This window comes from Barbus barbus (genome assembly GCF_936440315.1).
Source record: "Barbus barbus genome assembly, chromosome: 7".
Classification (NCBI taxonomy): Eukaryota; Metazoa; Chordata; class Actinopteri; order Cypriniformes; family Cyprinidae; genus Barbus; species Barbus barbus.
This window is the reverse complement of record NC_136735.1, coordinates 21,854,245-21,874,534: the sequence shown is the minus strand read 5'-3', so window position 1 is coordinate 21,874,534 and position 20,290 is coordinate 21,854,245. Positions and strand designations below refer to the sequence as shown.

At 36.5% G+C, this 20,290-nt stretch overlaps 1 protein-coding gene across 1 annotated transcript in view; it reads right to left on the bottom strand.

The window, feature by feature from the left end:
- Nucleotides 1–19,559, bottom strand: part of LOC306872862 (dnaJ homolog subfamily B member 14-like) — a 78,616-nt gene extending 59,057 nt beyond the window's left edge. Inside the window, exons 1-2 of the mRNA XM_079421745.1 lie at nt 19,393–19,559; nt 15,334–15,511 (exon numbers count right to left, since the gene is read on the bottom strand). Coding sequence (XP_079277871.1) covers nt 15,334–15,511; nt 19,393–19,528 — 314 coding nt within the window. The 5' untranslated portion in view covers nt 19,529–19,559. The remainder of the gene's footprint in view (nt 1–15,333; nt 15,512–19,392) is intronic.
- Between the last annotated feature and the right edge of the window lie 731 nt (nt 19,560–20,290).

Sequence of the window (20,290 nt, the reverse complement as noted above, 5' to 3'; positions counted from 1 at the left end):
ATTCTGGAGGCGGTGTAGTGGGCTACGGAACGGAAGTGGGGCAACCCAGCTTTTTGACTCATCTTGATGGAATTCTCTTTCCATAATCTTCAGGAAGGCCAAGTTATCCATGGAGGGAGCTAGTTTGTCGCCATTCCTTGTGTAGCAGAAAACTGATTCGCTTATGAGACATTCATTCTGTATCGGCAAGCTTATCTGTTCAGGGTTCAGGGTGAAGGAATGTTTTGGCTCATAATGAAGATTGAAACAGTCCTTCACATGCATACTGTTTGGGCATGGACTCCTGTGGCTGGGGCATCCATTTCCCAAAATGTGAGTCTTGAAAACATCAACTGTTGAAGATTTGTGGGCTCCGTTAAGGCAGATATCTCCAACTATAACCCACCCCACGGCTAGCCTCTGTGCAAAGGGAGCATGTTGTGGTCCGTTGCATTTCTCCATCACCTTGTGTGCCTGAATGAGATCTCTTCCGAGCAAAAGCCTAGGCCTTTGGATCTAGATTTGGAATTTTAGAGGCTACCAATCTTAACCCTCTGTGGTCGGCTGTCTCGCCGGCGAGACGAGCTCATTTTTTTTCTTATCAGTGCAAAAGACACTAAAAGTACTAAAGACACTAAAAAGCAGTTCACGGAGATGGAGAAGACAAAGAGCGCACCCAGTTTATTTTCCTTTTTTTTCCAAAACCACGAAGTTTTGTTGCAATCGTGAGTGTACACAAAAAAAGTAGACACTTAACAGTTTCAATTGATGTATAACACTTATTTGTGTGACCAAAATCAACAGAGTATTTTTAGTGTCTTTTGCACTGATAAGAAAAAAAAAAATGAGCTTGTCTCGCCGGCGATACAGCCGATCCCAGAGGGTTAAACATCTCAAAGAAGGCCGATCTTGCCAGAGACCTATTGCTCTGATCATCTGCATAAACTCTTTGTTTGTTCTGAGGCTCACCTTTAGGGTATACATTTACCAGGCAGATCTTTGAACAGGACTTTCCGCTATTACGATCCCCACATACTTCAGTGTAGGTATATGTGGCAACTGGGGAAGGAGGCTCCTTTTGCTCCCCGCCATAGTTTGTTGAGGGTTCTGTATCCTCCTTTTTTAACCAGGGGGCTGGACCATTGTGAAGTGCAGATATATGCCTGTTGCTATTGCATTCAGAGCACTGGATTGCGGCCTTACAATCCTTTGCCTGGTGTGTAGTTGAGGAGCAGCATCTGAAGCATATGGAGTTCTCTCTGAGGTAAGCTTTCCTTGCCTGCAAGGCTTTTTCCCTGAAACCTCTACACTTGATATTATAATCGTCCACGAGAGATGCATGGCATGTAAACGCCCACATCACAGCAAACAAAGCAGTGAGACTTTACCTCAAGTTCATCTCAGTTACTGTTTGCTTTGTGCTGAGAGGAATAATACAGAATTCACCTCTGAAAAGGACGCATAAGTCAGAATCTACCTCAAGAAGACGCGCTGAGTAAGCTACGGATTACCTCAGAAAAGAAGAACGCAGCCGCTTGATCCAGGAGAGATTATTAACGCAAGTCTTTTTTTTTTTATTAACCTACTTGTATTAGTTGTGACATAACTTGTACACATTTTACTAGTTAGATTTTTTCCAAACTCTTATTCCTGACTAAATGTATAACCAAGTGAAACATTATGAAGTTTCACTCACTGGATCTAAATGTCTCACGATTCCAGAATGTTATATTTTATTTGTTTATGTTCTATAAAATAGACAGCAATACGATATAAAAGTAATATGATTTATAATGTTAATAGCCTAATGTTACAGTAAGAATGATTAGACGAAACTTTACTGTGATAGGCTATACTCTGTTCGCGAATATAGCCATATACACTATATTGCCAAAGGTATTGGGTCACCCCTCTTCTAATAAACATGTTTGACTACTTTAGTAATTTCTATGAGTACAAATCTTAATGTTTAAGCATATAAATATATTCTAGTTAACTGTGTAACTATTGTGCTTATAATTTTATAGCAACAGTTTGGACAGGACCCTTTTCTATTCTAACATGACAGTGCCTCCGTGTATAAGGCACAGTTCAAAAAGACATGATTGATTCAGTCAGTGTGGAAGAACTTGACTGGTCTGCAGAAAGCCAAGTCCTGGTCCCAGCTGAACACCTCTGATGTGACTTTATATGCAGACCTTGAGCCAAAAACTCATCACCAAACACCAATGACTTGCACATAAGGGTACTGTAATTTTAGACACATCCAAAACTGTTGCAACAGAGATGGAAATACAATTTTTAAATACATGAATTATGTTTCCATCTTTGTTGCCACAGTTTTGTTAGTGCCTTTTTCTGTTCTAAAGAAGGGGGTGTCCCAACACTTTTGTTCTTATAGTGTCTATAGAAGTCATTGGTGTTTAGTGATGAGTGCCGAATTTTTAGGATGACGAATACGAAAATACGCATACGAAAATTTCAGACTCAGTGTGCTATGACCTTTAGCCATGAAAGTTTTTAAGATACTGAAGAACAAGAAAAAAAAAAACTCACAAATGTCAGGGTATTTCAAAACTTCTCCAGGGCCCCAAAATCCCCTCAGACCCCAGAGGGTTAATTTAATTAGGGCAATCGTACCCATTAAGCTCAATTCCATTTTTGAGCTCAGATTATAAAAAGAAAAATAATTAATTTCCCTATTTGATGTCTTAACCAATTGATGTGTTTGTTACTATATACTAGGGGTGGGCGATATGGAAAAAATATCATATCACAATTTTTTTTTTAGAAATATCACGATTAACGATTTTATCACGATTCTTTGTCATGTTGGTTTTACAAGTCGTCTGAGCATTACAGCCAAACTAGAAAGACAAAGCCTTTCAAGGTAATAAAAAAAAAAAAAAAAAGACATGGCAGATATTTAGGCCAAAGTGGGCGAAGATAAAAATCTTTGTCATTATTTTATCTTTCTTATTAAAAAATAAGAACAAAGATGCACATTACAAATACACATAATATACAAATAAAACAAACAGTGCTTTATTTTCAGGTACAATTGGTGCATTTAGCAGGAGCATTCAGTGAAATTAAATGAACAAATATAAAAATAAAACACTACATAGACTGATTCCTAAAGCACCTGTATTAAAGTTTTTCAGTCAAGAATAGTGAGTGATTTTTCTCTTTGGGTTTTATCATATGGAGGACCAAACCTGCATAAATTAAATATGAATTAATTAATAAATAAATATATTAATGAATAAATAAATAAATGTGATAATAGGAAAATGAATAAACGACTTGATAAAATAAATATGATTAATTTCTAATAAAATAAAATTTTCCCCCCTTAATTTATTTTCTGCTTTTATACATTTATAACATTTTTTTACTTTTACTTTTTCACTAATTCTTTTTGAATGTATTTTTTATTATTTATACATTTATTTTGAGACTTATTTATATATAGTCAGAGTCAGACACCCAGAGGATGGTTGGTTTCTAATCTAATAACTGGGTGTCATCACCCTAGGGTCTGACGTCGATGGTTCCAGGCTTCAGCTTCCTGTTTTATTTCTGGAAAATATTTTAAATATTTCGGCACTAATGCGAATAACGTTCGGTGAAAATAACTTACAACTCTCCAGCTGATCTGCCACATCCCGTAGCAAACTGGACAATGAATTACTACTTGCCGCTATTTTCTTTGAAAACTCATCTCTATCGCTTAGCTGGGCTGACGATGCGACGCGTGAACTCTCAACCAATGATGCACTGAAGCTACACAAGGACCACCTTCCTCATTTACATGTTACACACGGAAAAGTAAAAATAAATGAATAAATAAATACACGTGGGAATAAATCATTCTAAAAAACATTAATACATAAATAAATCTCAAAATAAATGTATAAATAATAAAAATACATTAAAAAGAATTAGTGAAAAAAATAAAGTTAAAAAAATGTTTATAAATGTATAAAAGCAGAAAATAAATTAAGGGGGGGGGGGTTACTTTATTACAAATTAATCATATTTATTTTATCAAGTCGTTTATTCATTTTCCTATCGTCACATTTATTTATCTATTTATTCATTAATATATTTATTTATTCATTTATTCATATTTAATTTATGCAGGTTTGGTCCTCCATATTGTTAACGTTAAATGAATAGTTCCCCCAAAAATAAATATTCTGTCATCTGTCTGTCAATTCTGTCATAATGTTTTATTTTTATACCATCATTTATTCAAAAGTTGTTTTAAACCTGAATGAGTTTCTTTCTTCTACTGAACATAAATGCTATTTTGAAGAAGGTGGAAAACCAAACAGTTGCTGGTCCACAGTGACTTCCATAGGATTTTTCTTTCCTGCTATCAAAGTCAATGTAGACCAGCAACTGTTTGGTTACCCTCATTCTTCAAAATATCTTCTTTTGGGTTCAGCACAAGAAATTAATAGAGGTTTGGGAGAACATGTGAGTGAGTAAATGACAGAAATTAAATTTTAGGGTGAACTCTCCCTTTAATGACAGTCGACAGCATGTTTAGTGTCCTGTCCCTTTAAGAGCTGCACACATCTAATATACAGGCACGCATCCGTTTCTCTCTTAACTATTTACTTTTATTTTAGACATAACCAACTGAGTCTGTATGTAAACCTTGTGTTTTGACAGTATTTGCACAAAAGATAAGTTAGTTCAGCAATCAGGCGCTGTTAGACAGGCTTTTTAGTGCGCGTGCTTCAGGTGTATGCGCTCAGAAAAAGCGCACGTCAGACCAGCGCGCGAATTAAACATTTAACCAGCAAGGCTTGTGTGCAAATAATGTACTTTTGTGATTGCGAATAAGTGCAGTGTCCTGTCAGAGTAACTCTACTGCTGTATGTCGTGTTGTACAGTATATAGAGACGGAGGTGCCAGAACTGTATTTGACAATGTGTGCTGCAGCACGATACTACGATATTTCTTAAAAAGCAGATCGTGGAGACATTTTTATTGTCCACGATCAAAAATCGTCATATCGCACACCCCTACTATATACCTCCTGTAATTTCAAGTCAACCCGTTCATTGCACACTGAGATATGGGTCTCCATATTTTCACACTGTTTGGCGGCCATTTTGAAAGCTGTCTAAAAACTTTCACCAAAAGAGGAGCCCTTTAAATGTGCATTTTTTTAGACGTTTAATCCTTTATTTTGGGTAAGTTTCACTACTTACTGTAAAACTAAACAGATTACTATTTAAACTTTTGCACATTATAACCTGGAACTTGGATGTGGGAAATAATTACATTTAGATCCAAAAGATAGTTTTAGCAACATAGCGCAGATGCTACAGAACACAGTTACCTGACTAGCTGTATTAGATTGTGTGCTACGCTAATATATTACTTCACAGACATTACTGGCTTGTACTTTTACATCCATAATATTATAAATTTACAGTTTATTGCTGGTCTGTGGTTTTAAACTGCTATTATTTTTAAAGATTTCATATTATTTTAAGGTGAACTTAAAGGGTGCACTACTATGAAAATCACACAGTGTGACATCAATAAGAAAAAGTATAATTTCATAGATATTGTTAATAATAGTGGTTCATATTAAAATGTGTATGAATTTAATACATGACCTATATTATTCTGGCAGTGGCAGCAGGTATGCGATAAAATGTTTAATTTGAGGCTGTATTAGTCGATTCTGCCACCCAACATCACAACAAGATGATATTTTAAGCTCCTTATGTAGCCGAAACTGCGCTGGTTTGAATGGGCCGCCTCCAGTTTTCCCTTTGTTTTGTTTCAGGCAGGTTTTGGCAGATGGCGGTAAATGTCTTCATTCGATTTGTTCAAACGGCTGATTCCTTCAGGAATTAAGTAAACGGCTCTTTCTATAAATGGGTCTTTGAATTAATTAGATTAATTCAAAACGTGAATTCATTCAGAAACTAAACACCAATGTGTTGCTCGGAGATGCACAACAGTACTGCGGTGGCTTTAAAGGTAATGTTCTCTTCAAAATAGAGCAAAAACACATAATATTGTGTTTAACACAATATTAACTTCTTATTTACTGAACTGTTGTATAAAAGCACATTTGAACTCTTGATATTCGGGACAAAAGCAACAGTCGTGTCATATTCTCACTGCTCATGTGAAATGGAGTTGTTACTCTGCATCATATTAGTCAAAAATCAACAATGTGAAATGTAAGATGATGTACAGGTCTGGGGGTGGGGCCAGTGCTAACTGCGTTAAAATATTTGAATCACATTATTTTTCATAACTAATTAAGCTAACGCATTAAACTGACAGCCCTAATAAATATGCTCACGTTGCAGAGTTTTGGCGGGAAAAAAATGGAAAAATAATACTTCTCTCTATTAGGGCTGTCAGATTGACTGAATATAAATATATTATGTAAAGTGCACAACCTTCCTTGTTCAGTTTACTTATAATAATTGTCTTTGTTGACTTGAAATGTTTTTTTCTATGTAGGTCCACGTAATTATGTCTCAACTTAACTGTACAAAATCCTAATGCGTTGTCCAAACATAAACCATTTACGTTAAGTATAAAATTCTTACATCCAGAGGGTGGCAGTACAGTGCGACGGCAACTGCCATCAAACCCCAAAGAAGAAGAAGAGTAAAGCCAAGTTCACACTACAGGACTTTACACGTCGGCAGATCGCTGTGCCGTTCAGACTACATGACTTGATTGTCTGTTTTTTAGTCGTTGTGGCGTTCACACTACATGACTTTATGTAAATGATCCGCAACCAGGGTGGGTGGGTGACAGAGTTGTTGTCAGCTCGTGTACACACTACACGAGCTGACAACAACTCTGTCACCCAACTACTCGATTCGGTCCCTAAACCACGTTTTGTCATGAAAACACGTGAGAATTGACCGTTCGCAAAGAGCTTGATTGAAAGGTGATCTGACCAATCAGAACATGTATATTATGTGCCGCCGCTGCTATCCGCCATCTTGCCTGACAGCTGGCCAGTCTTCATAGAATTACATGTTAAAACGGGGTGAAAAAAATTGACCGAATTGGAACTTTTTCAATGTAACTAAATATAAATATGTGATGAGGGTTAAGCTGTGCTGTTGTTGGCTGCCATGGTAAAGACAATAAACTGAGGTATTTAAAAGTGCTTGTTTTGCTTACCAGAAAATCTGGTCATGCACTGTATGCATGGCTTGCAGTGCTAAAGTTAAATGCTGAGTGTTAAATAATAAAATTATATGTTAAAAAGTGTGCTCTTATCATTCTGTGGACAAAATACCGTGAACTTCGCCTTGATCAGGAGCTGTATATGCACATGCAGCTCATCTGTTTACAATGCAGGTTAACCGCGAGCTTCATGTCATCTTCCACTTATTAAACTATGACAGGTCCTTTACTGCAAAAAGACGGTCACTGCGACACTGGCAAAGTGATGAAACTATGGCGCTATGTGCTTTTTAAAACCATTTTCATAGGTTTCACGTTATATTGTGGGCTCGGAAAATATGTAAATGCGCATGCCCAGTAGCCACAGCTGTATCCCTTTTAACCTTAACCCCAAATCAGACAGAAGAGTAGATTAACTTCGGTGGACTTAAAATGGTGTGTTCCGCGGTTGAAATAAAACACTTTCTGATGTTTATTCATGTTCATTTCGTGCATTAAGTAAATATGAAAAGATGATCGGTTCACGTGTTTGAACTGAGGCAATACAGTGATCTGTCACGACACATTGAAGAGCCACAAAAAGGTTTTTATTGTTTGAATTTCTTTAAAAATGACTCAATTTAAAAGCTGAGAGTCCTGAGACCTTGTTCCATATCAGCAGTAACCTGCTCTGTCTTCTCTGTCGGTGTGTGGTCAGTTTCCTCTCTGCTCTGCGATGTGTTTTTCACTGCGTGAGAACAGGAGTGTAGTGAGAGTGTTTGCCAATCATGGCAACAGTAACTATTGGTGGTTAATAAAAAAATATAGCATCCAAAAGCCTGTGAAAGACGCTTATGTGCAAAAATATAAGCCTTTTCTTTAAGCGAAGTTGCTGCTGTTTTTCTTCCTGTGACCTCAACCCATGCCTTGCTCTTTCATTGGCTGTAGCTCGTCACCACACCTGACACCACGTGATGTCGAGTCGGCCGACTGGTCCAGATATTTGGCATGCTAGATATTTGTTTGGCGTCGGCGAGGTGTCGGTGATGCGTCTGCGAGCGTCTTTGATGCATCGTTGTGTAGTTCACACATAAAGATCGCGGAGCGCCGATCACCCGCAGATTTTCCCCCGATTACAGCCCGACCTGTCGGTGAGCTCGTTAACTTGCAAATCGGCCTTAAATCGGGCTTAAAATCCTGTAGTGTAAACTAGCCTTAAGACGTGTGCGCAAAGATATTTGACTCTGCACACCTGCGTGACCCCCTGCAAAGTTTTTCTTCGATTCGTTTTGACAGAGGGACGTCTTACCTTTCCAGCGGCTGGTAAAGGTAGGAGGATATTTGTTTTTCCACCACTATCAATCTTTTTTTATTTGTAATAAGAGATATGTTCTTTATTTTTGGCCTGCTTTAGTTTTAGAGAGTTCTAGCATCTTAGACACGCTGAAGTTAGTATGCTAGCTTAGCCACGTGGCGCAGGTTGGTCCGCTGCATATTTCCATTATTTGGGTGAAAAGAAAAGTAATATAATATATAGTGTAATAAATGTCTTAATTTTAATTTTAAAAGACGAGATGTATTCAGCCTGCTGAGGGGGATGTGATCAAAGCCTGGAGTGGATTGAAAGCACGTTCTTCTCTCTACTCTAAGAGTAAAGCATTCTGTTAATCACTCCGCTCGGGATCCTTTCCCACTGACGGAAAAACTGCTCCGTGTTCACTCCATTTTAGAAGTTATACTAGTATGTTTATTTTTTATATCATGAACGCCTGAACGCAACACGTTTTTGACTCTACTAAAGCTACATATTATATACAATAATATGTTTGCAGATATATTTAAGAAGAAACGTTCTAAGTTAACATGTTAATTTGAAAAACAATGCTACAGTCATTCTCCGTTGAAACTGCAATACTAAGTTCAACCACTAGGTGCCCAGCCGACTAAAACTAAACTAAAATCTGCTGTCAAAATTAACAGTGGTTAATACTTGGTTTGAAACTTTAGTTTTTTCCTATTTGTTGTGATACTTTCAATAAAAATTATGAAATTTTCATGTAATTGCTGAATAATTTCTATATTCAAAATGGTATATTTAAAACAATCTCAACATGAATTTATGAATTTAATTACACTTATGCCACCTCAGAGCATTATTAGATGTCTGAAAATGTACCTACAAGCCACTTTTGTGTTCTTCTGCCACTGCCACCTCTACAGTACAAAATTTGTTTTTTTATTAATACTAATTTCATATGATTGGTAACTTATTTGTCTTATTCTACTTATTATATTGTTTTAATTATAAATAATATATAATTAGAAATAAAATATAATTTTTTGAATTTGACAAAATATGACATACTTTTAATAAAATTAGAAAATGCCATTACAAAGGAAAAAAGAAAATGCCCCTGTAAATCACTTCAAGGAGTCAAATATCACCTCATATTAGGAAGGCTAATTTTCGATTATTGATCAGAAGGTGCTCCCAAATGTTTTTAATTAGGAGGACAAGCTCCCCTAAATAGAAAAGTAAGCGTAGAGCCCTGTGTAACAGTATATTAGATCTGTGCATGAGGTCTTATCATGCTATTACTGTTATTACTGCCTATTTATACAGTGAAGACTATCCAGTGTTATTTTACAGTTGAATAGATTATCAAGTTTCTGTTGTAATTCAGTACCTCTATATTATAGTTAGACCTAACTGAAAAAAATAAAAGTACTGTTAATTTTTATTTAATATGTCGGCACCGCAGATCATTTCATAAAGTTAACAGCTATAACACCAGCATTAAAGACTTTTAAAATAATTTTAAAATAATTTTAACTTAAAACTCACTTTAAAACAGCAGCGAGTGTTTGAAATAACTTCTGTTTGAGATCTGATGTGGATTATGATCACAATACAAGGCAGAAATAAACGATGCAAAAGACTATGCACGCTAGCCATTGCTATAGTAAACATGGGAAAATAACCACTTGAAGAAATAAGACGTCAGCTTCTTAATCGGGCTATCACAATCGTGTATTTATTTAGTAACATATTTTATCTGTCATAAGTGTCGTATAGAATATAGAAATGATTCTAAATGCAGTGGTGGACGAAGTACACAAATCAAGTACTTGAGTAAAAGTAGATATGTATTAGAAAATATTACTCCAGTAAAAGTACTGCTTTTTCAATTTTACTTACAAAAGTACTCAATTATTTATGCAAGTAAAAATCTACTGAAAGATTTATTTAGAAATTTTATATAGACTACTTAATTTAATTTTATATTTGCGCATATTTTTATAATCCTACTGCACAAAATACCTGGGATTTTCCCAAAATAATCACTATATGGAGTCAAGATATACATTTTGTTGTTCATATGGACTATGTTGACAAGAGTGATGTAGTAATGTTCACTGTAAAGCTTACATTGTAATGTACCCGAGAGAAAACAGATTTGACCATCTAATTTTCACCAGTAAGAAAAAAAGTGTTTTAAAACTTATTTTGCAGAACGTCACAGTTATATATGACATGAGAATAAGGCCTGAAGTTAGGAAGAACATTTTAAAGGGGACCTATTATGACCCTTTTTACAAGATGTAAAATAATTCACTGATGTGCCCAGAGCGTATGTGAAGTTTTAGCTCAATATACCCCACAGATAAATTTTTACAGCTTGTTAAAATTGCCACTTTTAGGGTATGAGCCAAAACGCGCCGTTTTGAGTATGTTGCTTTAAATGCGAGTGAGCTGTTGCTCCCGAAGAAGAGGGCAGAGCTTCAAGAGCTCACGTTCCTGCATTAGCAATGCTAGCCTTTGCAAATAAACATTCCACTATTAATACAAGCCTGTTATTTACAGAAAACTACTCCGTTTTAAAGTCAGTCATCTGATTATACTGTGCATGATTAATTCGCTTTTATGAATTACACAGACAGGGAGCACGACGGGATAAAAATAACAACATAGCTGGTCTCATGCTATCACAAACTTTACAAGTCCCACTTCTGATTATGAGCTCGACAACTTCAAGCGACCGACTCACATTGCTTTCATACGCAACTTTTAACTACCACATTCCTATTCACAATCATTCTGATAGCACTTGAAGGCAGCATCAGTGAAAATACACAGAGACAATGATAGCTTTAGCAATTAGCCTTACAAAGTGCCAAAAGCTCTTTCAGAAAGGCAATTTGGAAAACAAACGCATGATACTTACTTTGTCTGGAGCTGACGTTTGTGCACAAAGCATTGGTATTAATTCCAAATCATTTAGGGGACATTACAGATTTTTCTGGGATATTTCCTTCGAAAATGAAATTTAACCAATGTCCTCGGCTCAGATGAGGGGAGATTAATGACTTCAATGTTCATTAGTGCATCCCAAAACACAAAAAGCCTCTTTGGTGCTAGTCTCAGCCTCAGACGTCACGCCCACGGAACGTTGGCTAAACGTCTGATACATATGGCACACTTTTTTGGAAACACTTCAGTAATGTCAAAGTCGTCATCTGACTGATTGAATTATACAGGATTTCCGGGAGACGCGAGTGTTGCGTTTATTTTCGGTCTGCCGGGAAACAAAGATGCCGTGGCGCCAAGCTCCCTCACAAAAGAAGAAAGCCGTCGTGTTTACAAATGTGACGACGAAACTTATCAGGGTCAACTAAACGCTGGATTTTCAAAAGTATGTGAAATATTTAAAGTTTGCGGCATAGAATCTTTAAAATACATCTGAGAGTTTCACACACTGGTTTGTTATTGCGGCGACATTTCCACACCCTGAAACATGACGCTAAACGAAACAGAACTATGATTGGCTGTTTGACATGTTGCTCAAACGGCCTCATGGGCAGGCCTTGGCCAATGAAAACGGCCATATATTCCAGAACTTCAGCCGTCAGTCTGGATACCCTGGTCCATCTGGATACCATCCTGGCCAATGATGTACCCGAGAAACTGCACGGTGAAAATGGCTGGCTCTAATTTTAATGTAGTCACCGCTGGGCATGGGGGTCTGACTGGGCAGGTTCCGATGAAGTGATCAACGGCGGCATAATACAAGCAGAGTCCTGCTACGAGGCGGCGAGCACGTTCAGCATGGGAGAGTCGAGTGGAGTCCAGTTGCATGGGCTCTGGTACTGGAGGGCTGGTGGCGGATGCGACAGACTGGTGGGCTGCTTTTGTAGTGTGGCAGGCGGACAAGCGTTGGGCTATGCGATTAGCCTTCTGCATAAAGCTCTCCAGACCAACTGTGTTGTCATAGATTGCCATCTGAGTACAAATGCGGGGATCTAAGCCTTGCCGGTAGGCGCTGAGGAGCGCTGCCTCATTCAGCCCGCTGATCGCCGCAAACTGCAAAGTACAGTCGTTGGTGGACATAGCGCCCTGGCGCAATCGAAGCAGTTGGTCAGAAGCGGAGAGTGTTCCTTTAGCGGAGCCAAAGACTTCTTTGAAATGGTTAGTGAAAGCCTCGTAGGAATTGATTATGGCAGTGTTGGCATTCCATATCGCTTTCCTCCACAATAACGCTCGACCAGAGAGAGGAGAAATCAAAAACGCTAACTTTGTGCATTCAGTGGGAAACTTCACTGGCTGCATTTCAATGTAGAGCGCTACTTGTAGGAGGAAGCCGCCACACTCAGCTGCGTCACCTGCATAGGAAGCCGGCATGGCCATGAGACATACAGAGGCAGATTGAGGGGTTGTGATTGGCATGAGTGAAGCCCGGAGAGTGTTGATCAGTTCCTCGAGAACTTCCGCGTGAGTTGGAGGGCGGGGATGCATGGAGGTGAATGTCTCCGGTCCGGTCTTCTGTCACAAATCGAGCCAGAAATAACAGGTAAGTAATCAACAGGAAGGTTTATTAATAGACTGGCGATGGAGAGATCGAGAAGAGCAATGGCAGGTGAGTATAGAATATTGTAACCAGTTCTTGAGTGCTTAGCTGAATGCTGACTGTCGGTATCTTTGCAGGTTTGCTGGTGAGAGGGAGTCCAGGAGCATGAGGGAACAACGTGGGAGAATTGTTTGGAGATCTAAAAGGTAAGTACATACAGTTACGTAACGCACAGGAGTAAGGCACAGTTCAGGGTAGTGAACGGTAGACAGGACAGTGAAAGACTGTGCCTTAATAACCAATCACATTACAGCCTTGACGTCACTGAATTTTGGTCAGAGTTGTGCAACATTCATTCGCCATCATTAGCAATGAATGATAAGTGCCGTAAGCTGACTCCCACCTGTCGCAAAAGTCAGTGAATTCTCATATAAAACAGCTTTTGTTTTCATTGTAAACTCTAAAAAATAGTTAAATCCAAAAGTATTGTTTAGTGCAGGGGTCAGCAACCTGCGGCTCCCGAGCAGCATGCGGCTCTTTCATCCCTCTGTGGTGGCTCCCTGTAGCGTGGGTGAATAATATGCAGGGTAGGTTTCCCCCTGACTTTTAATAAAACCTAAACTCATCCCCTGCACTTTTTCGTGGGCAAGTGCGTTAAAGTAGCGGTTTTCAAGAGCCAATGTGAATAAATCTAGATTTAAATTAAAAGAGAAAAGATAGTCATGTCGTTTTGGATACATTTTATTTATTAACATCACGGAGCGCTGTATGCTGTATACTCGAAGCCGAAGGGCGCTCTTGCACAGAAAGTCCAAAACGGACTCATATGAGAAGTAATAGTAATTTTTGACTTGCCAGTAAAGCCCTAATATGGACAAAGGCATCCCGCTATCACAGTAGCTAAGCTGAATAACAAGCATAAACCTTAACTGATGAAACGTGAAGACGATATGGTTTGTGTGTGTTTTTCAAGTCTTCTCCAGGTAATAAATATGAATTATACAGTGGGAATCGACAGCATTAATTAGAGTACAGAAACTATTATATATTTTCTGCCTTATTCTGTGATAAAAATGGAAAGTGTTTGTAGTGTATATACTGATTATACAATCATAACCATAAATTGTCATTAGTAAAATATATAAAAAAATATTATAGAAGACAAATTATTGGTTATTGTCCAGCAGTACATTTAATTTCATAGCCAATTAAAAGTAAGATAAAAAGGGGGTTTTTTGTATGTTTTTTTTTTGGTCAATTATACATTACCACATTACAATTATAAATGATACAAATATTATTATTATTACTACATTTGACATTTCTGTCCCCCTCACTTCTGAAATGATTGCTATTCCCCTGCCCTGTAACACAACTGAATATTAAACTTTAGTTCAATATTAAAAACTGTTGGCCCCTTCCTGATTTTTTATTTTATTGCATGTTTGTCACACTTTAATGTTTCAGATCATCAAACAAATTTAAATATTAATCAAAGATAACACAAGTAAACACAACATGCAGTTTTTAAATGAAGGGTTTTTTTTATGAAGGGAAAACAAAATCCAAACCCACATGGCCCTGTGTGAAAAAGTGTATAATTTATCTATTATACCATTTATGTACTTTTGTTCGCTTGGCTGTTTCCTTATAAAAGTCCAGATATTTGTCAAGTTTTTCATCAGGTGTCTTTTTTTAATTATATGATGTCATTATGTTGCTGTTTTATCGCCAGCCAATCACTGCATTGCTGATCGTGGTTTCGAGTATCAATACATCTGCCCTTTTCAGGCAGTAATCTTAGACAACTTAATCCAGATATTTTAATCAAATCTGCAAATTCGTTTGAAGAAAGAAATTAGCCAGTTATCAGGATTAGAAGATCTGGCATCTTTCAAATCATCTCAGATGTATTAAGCGAGGTACAAAGAATGGGCCCCAGGTTTTACCCATTTGTCAACAAGTTGTTTGCAATCATTTAAAATGTAAAAGCATTTAGTATGACCACAATTTCTTTTATGTATTTTAATAAGTACAGGTCAGAATAAATATAATTTCATCAGTTTCATTTTTAAATTGATGCAGACACCAAAATGGGACATCTCGTCTTTGACCCATGTACACATATGTACTATATACTGTATGTTCCTAGTTTAGGGACTGCGTAAAAGGGGGTCCTGTAGAACCCCCCTACTTTGAGTTTTTTAAGCATGTTACAGGCCCCTAATGCTCCAAAAACCTTAAAATAAATACATAAATAACAGTCCTTGAGCAAATATTAAGTGCCATCGAACCTTCAGTGCTTGGACCCTAATCATTTATACACAAGATCACTTGCCTTTGTACCCCTTCAGCTTGCTCCTTGGTAAATCCTTTTAAGTCTGCAGGTGCGGAGTCTTGTTTCTGTGTCTCATGCCTGGTTTGGGATCCGGGGTCAGTTCCATTTGATGCCTTCCTGCAAAATGCATTGCTGTTCCCTGTCGAAGTACCATTCCTCAACAAGGCTTCCAACAATACTGTCAACAAAACACAACAAGTTATTGTCAAATAGCAGATTTGAATGCGTGTTTTTTTATTTTTCAGTTCTTAGAACATAAATTTATGTTTTACACAAAAGATCAGAATGTTAATCGAGCTTTAAATATGCCTAGAATTATAAAGAAACATCCTCTCATTTTCAACTGGTTTTAGCAAATTTCTTAACGTGTAAATATTTGTATGAAAATAAAGAGCTTCAACTGAGACAGAAACTGAACAAGTTTCACAGACATGTGATGACTCCCTGAACGAGGAATCTCTGATGCATTGCAAATACTCTCTTTAAAGGGGCCATGAACTGCCTCTGTTTTTTAATTTTGTACCCTTCTCTGAGGTCAACTTATAATGTTATCAAGATTCTGAGCCCCTCATCAGAATGCTCTGGTTAACTAGGCATGGCAGATTGTAGACTGAAATGAATGCCCACTGCTATGATTGACTTGTGTATGTTTGACAGTCTGCTGTGATTTTGGTTAAAAACGCATAAATTCTCAGTACATATCAGTACTGTTACAACTTGGCACTGCACAGCATTTTGTTGTCGTCAAAGCCATCTTATCGTTTGGTTTCAACGTAGACCTGTACGTTCGCCTCTCTCGTAAACACCATGTGCAAATTGGTGGCCGGGGCTAAACAGGCAGTCATCAATCACCCCCCTTCTTGAATCAGGCATGTATTTTTTGTACAGTAAAAAAAATACATGCCTGATTCAAGAAGGGGGGTCCCAAAAATGGCCAAAAAAATATTCAGTAACTTGTTAATTTTAAGTTAAATTGTGCATTGTTGGTATAATGTCTTATAGAATGTTAAAAAATGTTCAGTGTAAATATTTTTTTAATTGTTGTTTTGTAATTTATTTTTTTTATTTGAAAAGCAGGACAAAACAGTAAAAAGCACATTTTGGCTATTTAATTTATGCAATAGTGAAAAAAGGCCTACATGGGGGAAAAAATGCGAAAAACCGTGTTCGGTATTCGGCCCAGTGTTTCATTTTGTTCGGCTTCAGCCAAGAATTTTCATTTCGGTGCATCCCTATCCTGGAAAAAAAGTGACAAAAAGTGACTGACTCTGTTAGAAATCTTATAATGGGCCTTGTTTGGATCTTCCAACCAGACAATAATCCAAAAACAAACCTTAAAAACAACACAAAAACGGGTCACTGGGCACAAAACCAAGCTTCTGCTATGGCCATTTCAGTTCCCTGCCCTGCACCCTATAGAAAATGAGTGGGGTGAACTTAAGAGGAGAAGCACCGTCATGGAGCTGGGAATCTGAAGGATTTGGAGTGATTCTGGATGAAGGAATGGTCTCTGATCTCTTGTCAGGTGTTCTTTAACCTCATAAGGCATTATAGGAGAAAACTTCTGTACTATTTTGGCAAATGGAGGTTTCAAAATGTATTGAATAAAAGGGTACCGTTAATTGTGTCCAATGTGTATTAGAGAAAAACATTTATTTCATAATATTTCCCCCCCCATTTTAAATTCTCCAATGAAAGGTTAGATTTTTGTGATTTTTTTTTTAAATAGAAGCATTTTGCAAATTTCTGTTTATGAATATAATATTTATCTTGCAAAATGTAAAAGTTAACAACAAAATCATTTTACTTTTGAGTGAATAAGTACAAATCTTTTAAAGGGGAAAGGGAAAGGGAAGTGGTGTGTGGCCAAGTATGGTGACCCATACTCAGAATTTGTGCTCTGCATTTAACCCATCCAAGTGTACACACAGTAGTGAACATACACTTGGAGCAGCACTATTAAAGATAGCATGTAGGCTAATTAACATTTCTTTACGCAAATAAAAAGGCACTAACATCAGACCAAAAACTAGGAGACAAATCACAATTATAAAACAAATGAAACAAGTCTTCCTCATATGCGTTACAGAAAATGCAAGTATTGTCAATGACCATGAATTTAGAAAGAGCTACTTTATGGGTAAACTTTGTGAAGTATTTTGAAATGCACCTCTTTAACTTTGTTAAAAATACAAAATTTGTAAGGATTTGACCAGGTCGCTTTCCAATTAATAACGGAAATGTTTGCAGTCCATGGGAATTTTCCTCTAGGGGAAAATTTGTCCAATATTTTTATTATTACAAGAGGAAGCAAATATTTCAATACCATTAACTTTTAATTCTGGAAGTACCCTTTCATTGCTTCCAAAAAGAGGTGATTATATTTTAGTTGTATCAACCCATTTGGAATAGCTTTAACCACTTGTTAAAATTATTTAAAGGGAATGGGAAAGTTGTAAAAACGCATAAAGTCTTCATAAGACAGAATGTTTCCACTATCATTGAACAAATCCATAATAAAATATATATTTCTTTCAAACAACCTGTGCAAAAATAAAGATTTATTCCTAGATGTAATGACACAATTGTTCCATAAAAGCATTTTATGTGAAGAAAAATTGTGATAATACTTGTAAATAATACTTGCTGGTGAAATTTAGATAATTTAATAGGCAACTTTCCTGGAAGAAAATTACATCTCAGAAGAAAAGATAACCCTCCAAGTTTTTGAAAGATATGTTGTGGGATAAACAACCACATCGAATTATCATTTTTTAGACAATTTTGTAACCAATTAAGTTTAAAAGTGTTGTTAATGTCAAAACAATGTTACGAGTGCTAGTAAATATATTACAGGTGGTGCGACATCATTGGGTCACATGAGGAGGAAGTTACATGTATTTAAAAAATTTAGAAATGCATTAAAAATAAACAGAATTAAATTTCCAAAATCCAAGTCTGAAACTGAAATAAGCCTGGCTTATTTGGTAAACTTTTTTATGGAACAGGCCCCTGGTGTGTTTGAATATATCACAACTGGTGTGAGATCAACGGCTCAAAGGAAGCTATATAGATTTGTATATTTTACAAATTCATTAAAAAGAGACAAAATTAAATTTCCAAAATCCAAGTCGTGTATGATGTTTGACAGCAGGGGGCTGTTGCATAAAACAAGTTTACCAAATAAACCAGGTTTATTTCAGTTAGTCTGACTTATTGTCAGTTGATTTGGTTTAAAATAAGTCAGACTAACTGCAAGAAGCCTGGCTTATTTGGTAAACTTTTTTATGGAACAGGCTCCTGGTGTGTTTGAATATATCACAACTGGTGTGAGATCAACGGCTCAAAGGAAGTTATATAGATTTGTATATTTTTCAAATTCATTAAAAATAGACAAAATTACATTTCCAAAATCCAAGTCGTATATGATGTGTTACAAGTGTTACTGGATATATTACAGATGCCATAACAACACCTGTCTCTATAAGTTAAAAGAAATGGTTGGAGTCCAAAGTTACAACAATGTAACAATTCATAGTGAATAGCCATCCCATTCACAGCTTAAAATTATGTATTAATGTTTTTTTCACATTTTTACATTTTATTTGTATGATGCTTTACATGTTTTCGAATCTTGGAATGCATATCTTTTTTATTATTTTTATGCACTTTTGAGACGGTCCCTTAATTTGCTCGGCAAATATCTAACAAATATCCAGCATGAAACTAATTTTACCGCACCTGCTAAAGATGTTTTTGGAAAATGCACACGAGATCAGCACAATATGCCTTTTTTTCCCCCCTGATGATCATTAAACAAAATAGGAGTAAAATATATGTATTCCTCTGCTAGCCTATGTCGGTTTAATAAAGTATATAAGTTCGTTAATTGCTAGTCTATTTATAATGCATGCGTTTATGTTCTTATGTTAAGTAATAACAGCGTTTAGGTGTTTTCCTGCTTTTTAAAATAACCTTTAAAACAGATAAACAAATATGCAGCTAGCTTTTGTGCTGGACTAGCCCCTGTAACATTTGTAAAAGAGAAATGTATAATACCTTTTGCGTCCTCGGTTGGATAGAGTTTTTCTGCTTTGTTGAGGAATTTCAAAGCCCTGTCTTTATTGCCTTCCTCGAGGGCTTTGGTAGCGATTTTCAAACATTTTTCAGCTTCGTCCCGATTTCCTTCCATCATTTTATCAGCTGACTAACACCAACCTGCCGATTCAGACCAACACTTTCGCTTTTCCCTTTCCCAATAAATAAATAAATAAAAATATCATTCTTTGACTTGTAATGTTTCAAAGTATGAGATAAATACGGGTTTGCCTCCTGCTTTATTATTATTAAATTGTTGTTGTTGTTATCATTATTATTAGGGTCACTCTACAGAAAAGTTTCTGTCCCTAGACTTTACAGAAATATTACATTTGAAATACAGGGTTACAATTTTTTTATATTTTAAAATGAAACAATATGTTATTTGAACAATTACACCTTCCTGAGCCATCAATGTGGCATTTTCTTTTTTTTTATTAATTATAAAGTACCACAAAACTGCTTGTCCCCACAGCCATGTACAGCGGGAAAGTGCTTTATTCTGAGGTCAAAAACAGGATTTTCTACCATTTAAAATGCAAAAGTCTATTCATAACTATCAAATAAATTATGTAAATGGAATAAAAAAAAATCAAATAAATATTATAAAATATATAATGAAAACAGTGGTCCCCTGGAGTTGTCACTGGTGTTACCGCTTAACAAAAGTATTTTATTTTGGAATAAAAAATCACTATATAGTGTATGCAGTTAAGTGGACTATATTAAAAGAAGTGAACGAAATGCAGTGAACGGATTCGGACGGTGACGTTTACACTGCGCGTGAGACTTGTTGCAAAAACATCTTCGTCACATATGTACTTTTATATTTTAGAAAATAATATTAATAGAAATAAAA